The sequence below is a fragment of the Symphalangus syndactylus genome, chromosome 2 (assembly GCF_028878055.3).
Source record: "Symphalangus syndactylus isolate Jambi chromosome 2, NHGRI_mSymSyn1-v2.1_pri, whole genome shotgun sequence".
In the NCBI taxonomy this organism is placed as follows: domain Eukaryota; kingdom Metazoa; phylum Chordata; class Mammalia; order Primates; family Hylobatidae; genus Symphalangus; species Symphalangus syndactylus.
The window spans coordinates 35435758-35451795 of NC_072424.2; the positions used below are offsets into that span (position 1 = coordinate 35435758).

Below are 16038 nucleotides of genomic sequence, written 5' to 3' on the forward strand. Positions count from 1 at the left end.
CATATGCCAAAGATCTGTAAATATCTTTTCACATGAGCTGAAATTTTCAGGCGATTAAGTGAAATATTTGTGAACGCAGATGTTTTGTTTAAAAGCAGTTAATGAAATCAGAAAAAAAATACCTCACTGTTGAAATACTTTAGGTTCCTCCTGTAATATGATCGGCACATACTTCCTTCTCTTGTAATTCACATTGTTCATTTTCTGAGGGAGGAAATAACTAACTAATAATTAAAACATAAAATTATTTATCCTGTGTTTTTTGCTCCCAGAGTAAACTAAAAATGATTTTGACCGACCAGGGCTGCTTGATTCTGTGAAACTCACATTGTTTGCGTACTGTTGGAGGGCCTCATTAGGGGGTAAATTTGCTTTTTCTGTGTTTGCCAGTAACGATTCCTGTCTCTTACGGGAACTTGCCATTTGGATTGTCTCCTTCTTTAACTGGCCAGCCTTAAACAGTTCAGGCCTTTAGTTATTTTTCCTAGTCTTGAAATTTTTTGAAAAATTATTCTTAAGTTTTCAAGTATTTAAAGCTGAGGATATTGGTCACTGAGATATTGCCTAGTTAGGGTTCGGCATTGTGCCCAAATTTGTTGGGCCTCTCAGGGCCTGAGTTCTCTGTGCTTTAACAAATGAGCTACAGTTCTCAAGAGATCAGTGAAGCTTGTTTGTTGATCCTGTATTCTCATCCAGAGGAAGTAGATCTTTGAGAATGTCTAAGGAAGGGTAAGTGATTTTATTATTCTTTCTCTTTCATTTTTCTCAGTGAAGAGGTATGACTGCGTGAATTAAAAGATTAATAAGCAGTGCTACCAGTCCGAGAGTGGAGGTAGAGGCAGAGATTGAAAGAAATTCAGCCCAAATCTTACAGTGTTTCATGTGTAATCTACTGTGAAGTTGCTATTGTTGTTTTGAAAGATAGCATTGAGTAAGGGCAATCTTAATAGGAATTTTGTAAGATATGAGTACTTTGATTACTCTGTGGTAAATTCATTTTGTTTTTCTGCAGAATGTATTAAGATTGGAAGCAAACGGTGGTTTACCGAAGAATTGAGGGAAGCTTAAAAATTCAATGGCGTTTTAAAATAAGTTGTACCTTTAGAAAATGGTGTGATTTTGTTTCTGGGGTGATTTTGTTTCTGGGGTGCGTAGCCTGTGATTTTGTTTCTGGGGTGCGTAGGCAAGACATAATTTAGAGTAGAATTCCCTATTCTAATTTGCTTTGCAATATAAGATAGTTCTGTGTTTTTTTTATTATTTTCTCTTATGCTTCAGAGTCTGAATTATTACTGATTCTCTTTTTGTGACCACTATAATAAGTGATAAGTTAATAACTGCATACTGTTGGTTATTTCATTTCTAGCCTTCAGGCATAACTAGACCTGGTTAATTTTAGAGAGATGTTTCTTTTAATAAAATAGGACATAAGTCTCTCAAAAAATTCTTTAAAAATACAGTAAAAGTTTAGTTTTTATTTTTCTGGAATCTATTAATTATCTTTGTAGTAATTTTGTTCTGTAAGAAAATTTGAAGTGGTTCCAGAGCCTCACATTTACAACTTATTTTAATCTAATCATGTATTGATTATGAACAAAATAAAATTGGCCCACTTTACTGCTATTTTTAAACTTCATTATTGAATAACAAGAACAACGAGGAGTATAAGTAATTCTGTATTATTTTTAGACCTTTTATGACATCACTAGAAATTTGAGGTTTCTTTTAAATGTGAAAATTACGAAAGGACTGCCGTTTTAGATTGGTATATTTTCTTAAAGGACTGCCTTTTTAGGTTGGTATATTTTCTTTCCTTCTACCACTGGCTATAGATAGGTAGTTGTTAAACCATTTTTATGATAAGGACTATCACAGGTGCTAGTATGTTTGTCAATCTTGTACACAAGGTTGTTTATAAAGCTATTATAGTTTGTAGATTTAAGATGAATTGTATTTCTAGATGCAGTTAAAGTTCTTGGAAGTAGTTAGTACTAATTTTTACCCTATGGTAAAGTATATGTTAGACTTGGTTAGTTAGAGAAAGTTGGAGGGACCTATATTACCCCTCTAGGACACTGTAAGGGCAGATTTTTTTTTAGGTTTATCTCTAGGAGCCTCTGGGGCAATGCCTGTACTGTCCGAATGGATAACAAGTGCATTTGAAGTACGTGGAGTATATGAATCAATTAAGTTTTATTCTCTATGCTATCTTTAGAAATAAATGGATACATTTTGTGCTTGGGGATGAAAAAAATTCTTACATTCACCGTTTTCATAAGTGCAATACTTACATTTAGTACCGTGTTATCATTTGATAGGTATGAAATATTTCCCTAATAGTAATAGGAAAAGATTGTTAATAGAGTTAAATCACCCAAAATTATACTTGAGCTTTATGTAAACCTATGGTAATTAAGACAGTGTGATATTAGTGTTAAGATAGGCATATAGATTATGGAACCAAATGGGAAGTTCATAGACCCACACATATATAATCAATTGATTTTCAGCAATGAAGTTAAGCTAATTCAATGGCGAGAGGCTAGTGGTTTTTTTTGTTTTGTTTTGTTTTTGTTTTTAAGAACAAGTTTCACTCTTGTTGCCCAGGCTGGAGTGCAGTGGTGTAATCTTGGCTCACCACAACCTCCACCTCCCAGGTTCAAGCAATTCTCCTGCCTCAGCCTTCCTTAGTAGCTGGGATTACAGGCATGCACCACCATGCCCGGCTAATTTTGTATTTTTAGTAGAGACAGGATTTCTCCATGTTGGTCAGGCTGGTCTCGAACTCCCGACCTCAGATGATTCACCCACCTTGGCCTCCCAAAGTGCTGGGGATTACAGGCGTGAGCCACCACGCCTGGCCAGGAGAGGCTGGTGTTTTTAACAAATGTACTGGAACAACTGAATATTCATATAGGGAAAAAAAAATGAACCTTGACCCTTGACCTTTACCTCAAACCATACATTAAAATAACACAAAATGGATCATAGACCTGAATATAATCTTTGTGACCCCGAATGAGGTACAGATTTCTTAGGTAAACTGAATAAAAATTGTTAGACAAAATTGATAATTTGGGCGTCATCAAAATTTAAAAAATCAAATTTCTGTTTCTTGAAAGACATCATTAAGAATATTTAAAGGCAAGCTGCAGACTGGGAGAAAATATTCTGAATATGTTTATATCTGATAAAAGACTTGGATCCAAAATATATGAAGAACTCTTGTAATTCAATAATAAGACAACCCAGTTTAAAAACGGGCAAAATATTTGAATTGATGCTTCATAAAATTGGATTTGAAAAGATGTTATTGGTCATTAGGGAAATACAGATTAAGACTATAGTGAGATACCACTGCACATGCACTAAAATGGCTACAATTAAAAACACAGTGTGGAGCAATGGTAACTCTCATGCATTGCTGATAAGAGTGCAAAAGAGAAAAGAGTTTTGGCAATGTCTTTTTAAGTTAAACATATGCTTAACACATGACCTAGTAATTCCACTTTTAGATATTTACCCAAGAGATGAAAAGATGCCCACATAAATTTGTATGACTGTTTGTAGCAGCATTATTTATAATAGTCGAAAGCTGGAAACAAACCAAGTGTCCATTAACTGAATGGATAAACAAATTGTGGTATATCCATACAATGAATTACTCAGGAATAAAAGAACTAATCATATATGCAGCAACATGGATGAATCTCAGAAGTATTGCTAAGCAAGCCAGACACATGACAAAATAATACTTGATTCCATTTATATGAAAACTACAGTGACAGAAAGTACTAGTGGTAGCTCAGGGCCAAGGGCTGGAGAGGGTATTGCAAAAAAACATGAAGGAATTTTTTGGATTGAAGAAAATATTCTACATCTTGATTGTAGTAGTTGTTGCATGAGTGTATACCGTTATCAGACTCACCAAAATTTTCATTTAAGGTGGGTGAATGTTATTTTAAGTAAATGATACCTTGGTAAAGTTGGTGGAGGAATGAGACTTGAGAAACTCCTCATCCTGCTGATTTAAAATTTTGTAAGGTGGTTGTTGATTATTCATATTCAAAAGGATATCTTTGGGAAAATATGATTGGTCCTAGGATGTGTAATGCAGGGAAAAATATACTCTCTTTGCAGTGTCATGATTGAATTGGCCCTCTGGAGTTGTTAAAGTGCTTTTTTTTTTTTTTTTTTTTTTTAAATTACTAGAGTTGCTGTCATTTAGGTAAAAGGCCAAAATGAATTTTATTATTTATTTTTATTTTAAATTCTGAGTTTTGACCTTTCTTCCAATATAGGCACATGGACTTAGCTAACATGGATAACCATATTTTCTTCTCTGATTTCTATCTCACAGAGTTTAACCCTGAAATTTTGCTGTGTTTTATGAATGATCCTCTATACACTGGTCTTTCAAAAATTGTAGAGAAAAAGTGAAAAACAATTTAGAGGAAAATAGGAAAAAAGAGATTGGAAAAACCTATGCTTAATTAGACTGAGGTTTTAGAATAGTAAATATATTCTTAGAAGTACTGGTATTGTCCTGGTTTCTCCCGTAACTTGTGTATTTTTCTGATTTGGTAGTCAGCCCTCTCTTATATTTCCTACCATCCTGCTCCCATTATCACAATTTCTTCATTTGAGAATGAAGGTGAAGGGAATTTTAATGTCTTTTCCGTAAATATTTTTGATGAATCTCCTTAAAGTGTGCTTTAAAATCTTTGGTGGAAAGAGAGTCTACATTATCATCAGTACTCCTATTATTTTATAGTTTTTAAGATAGACCTTCTTTTACATTTAAACATCCCAGAAACTGGGCTATATCTGGCAATATACCACCTAGAATTCAAGTTGAGTTCTTCCAGAGAGGATTTGCTTTCGCTTCTTTCAGTCACCTGGGGAAAATATCAACCATCCTGGTAGTAAATTCAGAGCACAACCTACAAGACTGACTTGTTCAAATTCTCAGGGAGAGATTTCCCCCCTCCCTGGACCCAGTACAAAATGGGAAATAGATGTACAGTCAAGGCTGAGATGTACAGATTTCTTTGTGGGCCCTTCTGTGTTGTAGATATATTTCTCTCTTATCCTCATATTATGAGTATATCCCTTTTGATATCCTAACTTTTTGCGGAATCTCCTAGGCTGTGACTTGGCATTTTCCCCCTTTTCTTACTGGTATATAATATAGGTACATTTTATAATTGGTGGCATTTTAAATCTTAATCATCTTAAAGTTTGTTCTATGTATGTCTCCATACTGACTTTTCTCTGGAGCTTTTAAATATTGAGTATATGAGTGAGTAAAATGAGTGTTATAATTTCATGTTTTATTTTATAAGTGATAACACATTTGTTCAGATTTTTAGTGTGTGTGCTGCCAAAGTGAGCATTGTTCAGATTTTTAATGCACAGGCGGCTGTTCTCTTTTTTTTTTTTTTTGAGACGGAGTCTCGCTCTGTTGCCCAGGCTGGAGTGCAGTGGCACGATCTTGGCTTACTGCAAGCTCTGCCTCCTGGGTTCACCCCATTCTCCTGCCTCAGCCTCCCGAGTAGCTGGGACTACGGGCACCTGCCACCACACCCGGCTAATTTTTTGTATTTTTAGTAGAGACGGGGTTTCACCATGTTAGCCAGGATGGTCTCGATCTCCTGACCTCGTGATCCACCCGCCTCGGCCTCCCAGAGTGCTGGGATTACAGGCGTGAGCCACCGCACCCAGCCACTGCTGTTCTCTTGACACAATCTGATAAACAAAATGTATCCCTCTTGATGTTCCTCAGAGAAAATGTTAAAACAAATTAGTAAGAAGTTATTGGTTAGAATTTATGAAAGCAAAACTAATGCTACTAGATGTCTGTTGCTTTTAGAATCTAACCCAAAATTTCTTGTTGTGTCTGTATGTCCATGGTATTTGAGCTTTGAATTTTTAAGAATCCATTTCATAAAGTTCTTACCTATAATATTTTTTATGTCATTAAGCATACTTTTTACGAAGGATGGAGACATAATGGCAGACTGAAGTCTTCCTATTACTTTTTTTTAATAACAGCTTTATTGAGATACAATTCACATATCATTCAATTCACCCTTTTAAAGCATACAATTCGATGATTTTAGTGTATTCACAGAGTTGTGCAACCAATACCGCTATCTAATTTTAGAACATTTCATTACCCCCACAAGAAACCCTGTACCCATTAGCAGAAACTCCCTGTTCCCTCCTCGCCACATCCTCTGGCAATGACAAACCCCTATTAAGTTTCTAGTTTAGGCTTAGTTTTTAGTTCAGTTAAATATTGTGTCTGCTATTACAAGGCGCTATGTTAGGTGTTGGGAAGATTATAAATCCTGGTCTCAAAGTTTATAATCCAATAAAGAATAAGAGAACTACCATATTTTATGTCTATGACAACATAAGTGTCAAAATAGGGAATTTTGAATGTTTAAACCTCTCATTTGGGTCACAACTTTATAGAATTTTAGTTGCTGATGCAGTTTCTTTCATTAAGTAGAAAAGTAATGAGACCCAGAGACATTACTGTCACATAGTTCTGTGGCACAACCAGAATATTGATAGTTCCTTGACAAAATCACTTGAGATGCAGGGTCTTGATAATTGGAGATAACTGAGGTGGCCCTTTTAGGGAAAAGAATATAAACAAAGCCTTAGGCCGGGCGTGGTGGCTCACGCTTGTAATCCCAGCACTTTGGGAGGCCGAGGCAGGCGGATCACGAGGTCAGGAGATCGAGACCACGGTGAAACCCCGTCTCTACCAAAAATACAAAAAAATTAGCCGGGCGTGGTGGCGGGTGCCTGTAGTCCCAGCTACTCGGAGAGGCTGAGGCAGGAGAATGGCGTGAACCCGGGAGGCGGAGCTTGCAGTGAGCCGAGATCGCGCCACTGCACTCCAGCCTGGGTGACAGAGCAAGACTCTGTCTCAAAAAATAAATAAATAAATAAATAAAAAATAAAAAAAAAAAATAAAAAAAAAAAAACAAAGCCTTAGGGTGTATTTAGGAAATAGCAAGTAGCTCACTTTGATTACTACAGCCAAAGGTGCATGATGTGGCACAATGTAAGATCAAACTGATTTTGACAAAATGGTGAAAGTTTTTGAACTTGAAGATCCAATAATTTGCAGTTTATTAATTGGGTAGGTAGTGAGCGATGACTAAAAGTTCTTAAGAGAGTGATATGATTGGATCAGGGCCTTAGGACAGTGCTTCTCAAACTATCTGTGAGGGAGGACCAGTTTATAAACAACTTTTTTCCAATCTGTTTCAAATGGACACGTTTATAAAATAAAAATGAATTTCAAGAAAAATGAAGACACAAAATGTAAGCCTACGTTTTTTATTACTATATTCAACAAACAAAATTTCTCTGTCAAATTACTATAAAAATTTCTAAATACTTAAAATTTCTGTATGTGTCATGTCATGGGTTAGCAACAAATGTTCATAATCCAGCACTGGCCTGTGGACCATGCTTTGAGTAGCACTACTTCAAAGCAATTAATTTGGCATTAGTGCGAGGGCAGAGCAATTGGGAGATGATTGCTGGACTAATGAGGACCTGGACATGTTGTTAGCACTGTGAATTGAATGGAAGATTGGATTCCAGAGACGTTTGTTAATTTAAATGAAGGCACATTAGATGATTGGATGTGGATTTGAAGAAGAGGAAAGAATCAACAGATAGTAACTAGATTTTAAGCTTGAGTGGGAAAATGGGAGTGCCCATAGCAGAAATAGGAACTAGTTTGGAGATTGGGTTTTCAACAAAAAATCCACATTATAGCATTTTCTATTAAGTAAAAATATGCATATATACAGACACATACTTTTTAGTTCATAATTTCAATTTGCCCTCTCAAGAAGCACTTGTAACTTTTTCTTTTCTTGATTGTAGCAAATTTTCAATGTATAATTATGCAAGCCCATAAGGAAAACAGATGCCCAAGAAGATTTTATACTTGAATCCCTAGTCTTATTTGTTGTTGCACTAACTGTCATTGGGCACTTGGCCAGGAAATTGTGACTCCTAGGCAAGGGGAGGAGTTACAGATAAAGTTCACCATTGCCAAAGAAATTCTATTCCAAATGGATTTGTGTGGAGCAACAGTGATATCCAATGACAAGTTAAATTAGACACAGAGGTGTTTTCTCCAGCACCGTCTCGGAAGATACATGCTTTTGAGGGGCCTGATTCAGGCTAAACTTCTTGAAGTTAAGTCACAAAAAATCTATACTAGGGACCTTACGAAGAATTTTGTTATGTGATTTCAAGAACTAGTTGACTCAGATAGTTTTACACTTTTCAAAACGGCAACCAGTGACAGATGAGGTAATACTGCTTTGAATTACGAGTTAAATCTCAAAGCCATTAAGATTGCTATTTACAAAATTTCAAATTTAATAAATTGCATGTTCATGTTACTTAAGTGTGAGAATATTCTTATTTCTAAAGCACATTATAAATGGCTCTATTTCTTATGGTTAATATTTATATTTACTTGGATAGAGTTTATTCAAGTTTAATGTCTTAACTGCTGTGGGATATGATAATAAAAGCTGTTACATTTGTCTTTATGTTGAAGTCTGTGCTTGGTTTTATAGTGTTCCTGTCACCTAGAGATTGTTTTTCATGTTAATGCTCAAATCTGCAACTTACAAAAGACTTAGTATGTTGGAATTGCTGGTTAATTGTGCTTTAAGATTGGATGCTTAGTTTAGTCATGCTTTCTAGGGCGGCAAGTTTGTGCTTTTTTAAAAACAAGCTTCGGGAAGTTAATTTCTCAGATATGTTCAAGCTCTTGAACACAGGGGTGGAGTATGTTCCACTCGTTAATAATTTAGAAATGTGACACAGTAAACTGGCATTGGCAAAGGTACAGTCAAGGCCCGGAGACCAATAGAAATTTTTGGATTCCTCAAGCAGATAAATCTTTTTGTTTTGAAATGTATGATGGTGCAGTGGGCCAGCCTTGTAATTGATATAGTACCTTTTAGTTGATATAGTACCTAACACTTTGTTTTGCTATAACCTCAGTGAAGAGTAGTCATTAGTTTGAGACTAAGAGATTAGTTTCTCTTGAAGACTGTATCCTGGAGACATGGTATTTCATGCTTTAAGGCTGCCTCTGTGCTGAAGTCAGTGCATACTTTAAGCATTTGGTTGTTTATTTGTAAACTGTGGAATATATAGCCAAATAACTATATTTGGCTTATTGCAGTTCTCTATAATACAGCTGTTCTATTTTGCCATTATAGCTTTGTTTATGCACTTCAGCTATTCATACAACAAATTAGATTTAATTCCACATTGCCCCTCCCCTCATGTTTTATAGCCTAGATTAGGGAAAGAAAAGGAAAGATGAGAATATATGTGAGGCTTTTCATTTTTATAAACATCATAATAGAAATGAATTGGGGGGAGACAGGAGTGATTGTTTCTAAGTTCAGGAATTGCTTTTGTGGTTAGAGCACTTATTTTGAATGAAAATGGAAAGATAAAGGATATTTGGTAGAACTTCATAGGAAAACATCTTATTTTCTAATTTTAGACTCTTATAAAGTCTGTCCTAGCTCTTTCTGCTCCCTAAAGAACAGCTTCTATGACTATGACATATGTCACAAAATGGTATCTGCTTTGTAGTAGACAGTGAATGTGTTGATTAGTTAATGTGACTAGGTTAAAGAGATGAGAAGTGTAATTTGATGGATATGTAGCAATGATTATTCTGGCAAAACCAGATTTTCATGTTCCTGAAATATGTTATTCCTAGAGTTTACATAGATAATAAAGGTACATTATAATCTTTGAATCCTTAAAAATATACGTATATGATTTGATATATTTTCATGAGAGTACAAGCTTAATCTCTTTCCTAACAAAGAAAGAAGCTGGTACTTGGCTGAGACTGTTGACAGTTTCTTGTCTTAAGCACTGATTGACATTAGCAGCAAAATCTCTTTTTTCCTGTAATGTTAGCTGTGCTTGAAGCCAGCTAGCATCTTTCTTCTATGAGAGTAAAAGCTGTTTCTTTAATTATGTGGTTCCACATACTTCTCTCCTGGATTGTATCACAAGGGAAAAAATCATCCCCAATCCATTCCTGCTTGTATTCCCATAGAATATTTTAGGCATGTCAGCTGTTAGGGCTTGATCAAGGATTTGATCCAGTTGGCTCTCTAGCCTGAATTAAGAATCTGTTTGAAAAGCCTTCAGTAGTTACATTTAGTTTCTAGAGCTACAACCATTATTTTGTCTTTTATCCCTGTTATACTTTCAAAAGGATTTATGTAACTGGGAAAATATAATAAAGTAGATGCTTTTATCAGTAATAGCAGGGTGCTATTTGATGAAATATTAGAAGGTGATATGTTTGGGGGCTGGAGGTTGGAGGGTGTTTTTTGTTTCTTTGTTTGAGACAGGGTCTTGCTCTGTTGCCCAAGCTAGAGTGCAGTGGCATGATCTCAGTTCACTGCAGCCTTGACCTCCTGGGCTCAAGTGATCTTCCTGCCTCAGCCTCTTGAGTAGCTGAGACTATAGGCATGTGCCACTATGCCTGGCTAATTTTTTTTTTTTTTTTTTGAGCTAGGGTCTCACCATATTGCCCAGGCTGGTCTCAGACTCTTGGGCTCAAGCAGTCCTCTCACCTTGGCCTCTCAAAGTGCTGGGATTATAGGTGTGAGGCACCACTGCTGGTCTCAAACTCCTTTTTTAAAAAGTCTCCAAGGCCATCTCTACAAAAAAAAAAGAAAAGAAAAATAGCCGGACATGGTGGTGTGTACCTGTGGTCCCAGCTACTTGGGAGGCTAAGGCTGAGGTAGGAGGATAACATGAGCCTGGGAGGTTGAGGCTGAGGTAGGAGGATAACATGAGCCTGGGAGGTTGAGGCTGAGGTAGGAGGACAACATGAGCCTGGGAGGCTGAAGCTGAGGTAGGAGGATAACATGAGCCTGGGAGGCTGAGGTAGGAGGATAACATGAGGCTGGGAGGCTGAGGTAGGAGGATAACATGAGCCTGGGAGCTGAGGCTGAGGTAGGAGGATAACATGAGCCTGGGAGGCTGAGGTAGGAGGATAACATGAGGCTGGGAGGCTGAGGTAGGAGGATAACATGAGCCTGGGAGCTGAGGCTGAGGTAGGAGGATAACATGAGCCTGGGAGGCTGAGGTAGGAGGATAACATGAGGCTGGGAGGCTGAGGTAGGAGGATAACATGAGCCTGGGAGGCTGAGGTAGGAGGATAACATGAGCCTGGGAGATTGAGGCTGAGGTAGGAGGATAACATGAGGCTGGGAGGCTGAGGTAGGAGGATAACATGAGCCTGGGAGGCTGAGGTAGGAGGATAACATGAGCCTGGGAGATTGAGGCTGAGGTAGGAGGATAACATGAGCCTGGGAGGCTGAGGTAGGAGGATAACATGAGCCTGGGAGGCTGAGGTAGGAGGATAACATGAGCCTGGGAGGCTGAGGTAGGAGGATAACATGAGCCTGGGAGATTGAGGCTGAGGTAGGAGGATAACATGAGCCTGGGAGGCTGAGGCTGAGGTAGGAGGATAACATGAGCCTGAGAGGCTGAGGCTGCAGTGAGCCATTATCACACCACTGTACTCCAGCCTGGGCAACAGAGTAAGACTTTGTCTTGAAAATAAATAAGAAACATATATAAATATATAAATTAGGCATTTTTAAATGGTGAGGTAAATATCAATAGAAGATCTGATATTTTCTTTCTGTATCCCAGTGGAGGCTTTTTGCATCCCTTGATGCAGTTACTCTTCTTTGGACACCATTGACCTAGATCACTGATGGGGGAGCCCAGCCCAGGCTTTTTTATTTTTATTTTTTTATTATTTTTTTATTTATTTTTTATTTTTATTTATTTATTTATTTTTTTTGAGAAGGAGTCTCGCTCTTTCACCCAGGCTGGAGTGCAGTGGCGCGATCTCGGCTCACTGCAGGCTCCGTCCCCCGGGGTTCACGCCATTCTCCTGCCTCAGCCTCCCGCGTAGCTGGGACTACAGGCGCCCGCCACCTCGCCCGGCTAATTTTTTTGTATTTTTTAGTAGAGACGGGGTTTCACCGTGTTAGCCAGGATGGTCTCGATCTCCTGACCTCGTGATCCGCCCGCCTCGGCCTCCCAAAGTGCTGGGATTACAGGCGTGAGCCACCGCGCCCGGCTGCCTTTTTATTTTTAACAAGTTACTCAGGTGATTGTGATTTTGATGTACACTGCAGTTTTGAGATCCACTGATCTATATCATTCTAATTTCTTACAGTTACTTATGAAATGAAGGCAAAGAAAAGATTTGGTAATAAGAGGAGAAGCCATGCAGTTTTAACTTTGGCTACCAAGCTGAGGATCAAGTGGAAAGGATAACCTTATTTTCTTTCTTTTCCCTTCCTTTCCCTTTCCTCTTTTCTCTTTTCTTTTTTTTTGTTTTTTTTTTTGACAGAGTCTTGCTTTGTAGCCCAGGCTGGAGTGCAGTGGTGTGATCTTGGCTCATGGCAACCTCCGCCTCCCGGGTCCAGGCTCAAGCAATTCTCCTACCTCAGCCTCCTGAGTAGCTGGGATTACAGGAACACGCCACCATGCTCAGCTAATTTTTGTATTTTTAGTAGAGACAGAGTTTCACCATGTTGGCCAGGCTGGTCTTGAACTCCTGACCTCGTGATACACCTGCCTCAGCCCCCCAAAGTGTTGGAATTACAGACGTGAGCCACCGCGCCTGGCCCTTCCTTTCTTTTCTTCTTTCTTTTTTTTCTTTTTGAGACAGAGTCTCACTCTGTCACCCATGCTGGAGTGCAGTGGTACAATCTTAGCTCATTGCAACTTCTGCCTCTCAGGCTCAGGAGATCCCACTTCAGCCTCCTGAGTAACTGGGACTACAGGCATGTGCCACCACACCCAGCTTTTTTTTGTATTTTTTGTGGAGACGGGGTTTTGCCATGTTGCCTAGGCTGGTCTCGAACTCCTGTACTCAAGCCGTCTGCCTGCCTTGTAAAGTACTGGGATTACAGGCGTGAGCCACTACACCTGGCCTTTATTTTTAAAGATGATTAAAACTTACCCTGAAAGACCATCATGCTGATCATCTACCATACTATTATATGTTCAGTTTTTCCTATGTCTTCATAGTGATCTTTCTGATTATTTCGTTCCCTTAAACTCTGATATTTTGGTCTTAAATGCGGGATAAAGTCCAAATTCCCTAATGTGGCTTACAAAATCTTCATGATTTTGACCGCTACTAACCTTTCATAGCTTTTATTGCTCCTTCCCCCATCCTTGCCCCCTGGAAAACCTCTTTCTGTGAAAACAAACAGAAGCGAAACCAAAGAAAGCTTCTCATCTCTAGCCACAATAAATGCTTTGTAGTTTACTGTAAACCTTTTCTTTGCTTGGCTATTTTGCCTGCATTGCCTTTCTTGCATTTTCCTAATGGAAAACTACTGATTGATTAAGATTCAGTTCAAACATTTCTTCCTGACCTCTCTAAACAACTGGTACTCTCTCCTCCATGTTATTTTATAGTACTTACTGAATTGCTGAAATTATTTAAAAGTCTCCTTCCTAGTAGGCTGAGTTCCTCAAGGATAAAGAGAGTAAATTACAATATAAGTTTCATGAGGGCTGGTACAGTCTTTTGTTCAATCACAGTATCTGGGTATAATAGTAGCTATTTATTTAGTTAATCTGTATATCTTCAGTGGGCTTTAAATGACTTGTTTATTAAATGAATTATAAATTAATAAGTGAATGAGTTATAAATCCCAAAAGTAATCTTATTTTATGGGGTCAGACTTTGGAAAGGAGAGCCTCTTCCCTGAAATCTTGAATACATGGCATTTTTAATGCCAGGACACAATACACAAATCTGTATATTTTTGTATAATATCTGATTTCATTTACTGTATATTTTTCCATTTTTAATTTATTTGTTATGTTTTTTGGGAACAGGGTCTCACTCTCCTGCCCAGGCTGGAGTGCAGTGGTGTGATCTTGTCTCACTACAGCCTTGATCTCGTAGACTCAAGCAATCTTCCTACCTCAGCCTCCCAAGTAGCTGGAACCACAGGTGCACACCACCATCCCCAGCTGATTTTTGTATTTTTTGTAGAGTTGGGTTCTCATCATGTTACCTAGGCTGGTCTGGAACTCTTGAGCTAATGCCATCTGCCTGCCTCGGCCTCTCAAAATGCTGGGATTACAGGTGTGAGCCACTGCTCCCAACCTTGAATAATTTTTATTATGGATTTTAATATTGGTATTTAAATGAGAAGATCTAAAAAAAAAACAAAGGAAAAGCTTCTTGACATTGGTCTTGGCAGTGATTTTTTTGGATAGGACACCAAAAGCACAGGCAGCAAAAGCAAAAACAAGTGGGACTACCTCAAACTAAAAAGTTTCTGCACAGCAAAGGAGAAACAACAAAATAAAAAGGCAGCCTATGGATTGGGAGAAACTGTTTGCGAACCATATATCTGATAAGGGATTAATATCTAAAATATATGAGGACCTCCAACAATAGTGAAAAAAGAAATAACCCAAAAATGGGCAAAGGACCTGCATAGACATTTCTCCAAAGCAGACATGCAAATGGCTAACAGGTATTTGAAAAGGTGCTTAACATCATTAATCATCAGAGGGAAGTGCAAATCAAAACCATGATGAGATATCATCTCATACCTATTAGAATGCCTTTTATCAAAAAGATAAGAAATAAATGTTGGCAAGGATGCATGAAAAGGGAACACTTGTACACTGTTGGTGGCAGTGTAAATTGATGCAGCCACCGTGGAAAATGCTGTAGAGCTTCCTAAAGAAATTGAAAATACAGCTGCCATATGACCCAGCAGTTCTAGCTATATACCCAAAGGAAGTAAAATCACCACTTTGTGAAGATATCTGCACTCCCACGTTCATTGCAACATTATTTAGAATAGCCAGGAGATGGAAAAAAAAAAAAAAAAAAATCTGTTGATGGGCTGAATGAATGGATAAAGAAATTGTGGTATATATACACACAATGGAATATTCAGCCTTAAAAAAGGAGATTCTACCTTTTGCAACACCATAGATGAACCTAGAAGACATTATGCGAAGTGAAATCAGCCAGACACATCAAAGAATACTGCATGATTTCGCATGTGGAATCTAAAAAACAATCAAAAAAGAAAACCATAGAAACAAAGAGCAAAACAGTGATTGGAGGTCAGGCGCGGTGGATCATGCCTGTAATCCCAGGACTTTGAGAGGCCGAGGTGGGAGGATTGCTTGAGCCCAGGAGTTCAAGACGAGACAGAGCAACATAGGTGAGCCTGTCTCTACAAAAAAGAAAAAATTATCCGGGCTTGGTGACATGTGCCTGTAGTCCTGCTACTCGGGAGGCTGAGGTAAGGAGGATCTCCTGAGCCTAGGAGGCTGAGGCTTCAGTGAGTCATGATTGTACCACTGCACTCCAGCCTCGGTAACAGAGTGACTCTGCCTCAAAAAACAAAAACAAAAGTGTTGGGGAAGGATGGAAAGATGTAGATCAAAGGGTACAAAGTTGCAGTTATGTTGGATGAATAAGTCTAAGAGATCTAATGTACGGCATGAGGGCTATATTTAATAATATTGCATTATGTACTGTTAATTTGCCAAGACAATAGATTTTAAGTACTTGTACTACAAAAAAAAAAAAGAAGAAAGAAAACAAGGTAACTATATGGGATAATGGGTATGTTAATTTGTTTGACTGTATTAATCATTTCACTGTGTATATGTGTATCAAGACAAGTATATCAAACAGCATGTCATGGTATACATCTTAATATATAATTTTAAAAGTTTAAAAAATCAGTCGGAAAAATAAATGAGAAAACCTAGAAAAATAGCCAAATAACTTTATTAAACTTGAGAATTTATTTTCCAGTGTTGAGATATTATTTTTTATTATTTTCTATAGGGTGTTTGTGAACCGAAGTTTAGCGATGGAAAAGATAAAGTGTTTTGGTTTTGATATGGATTATACCCTTGCTG

General features: G+C 37.9%; 1 protein-coding gene across 12 annotated transcripts in view; it reads left to right on the forward strand.

Moving 5' to 3' along the window:
- Window positions 1-16038, forward strand: part of NT5C2 (5'-nucleotidase, cytosolic II) — a 105429-nt gene that overhangs the window by 39193 nt on the left and 50198 nt on the right. For 10 of the 12 annotated variants that reach the window (XM_055250530.2, XM_055250503.2, XM_055250538.2 and 7 more), the window contains one exon: window positions 15965-16038. The exons of 1 other annotated variant lie outside the window; for it this stretch is intronic. In XM_055250530.2, the coding sequence (XP_055106505.1) occupies window positions 15965-16038 (74 nt within the window). Of the gene's footprint in view, window positions 1-198; window positions 730-15964 lie in introns of those variants that run through there. One more of the 12 variants, XM_055250548.2, reaches the window with a different exon arrangement.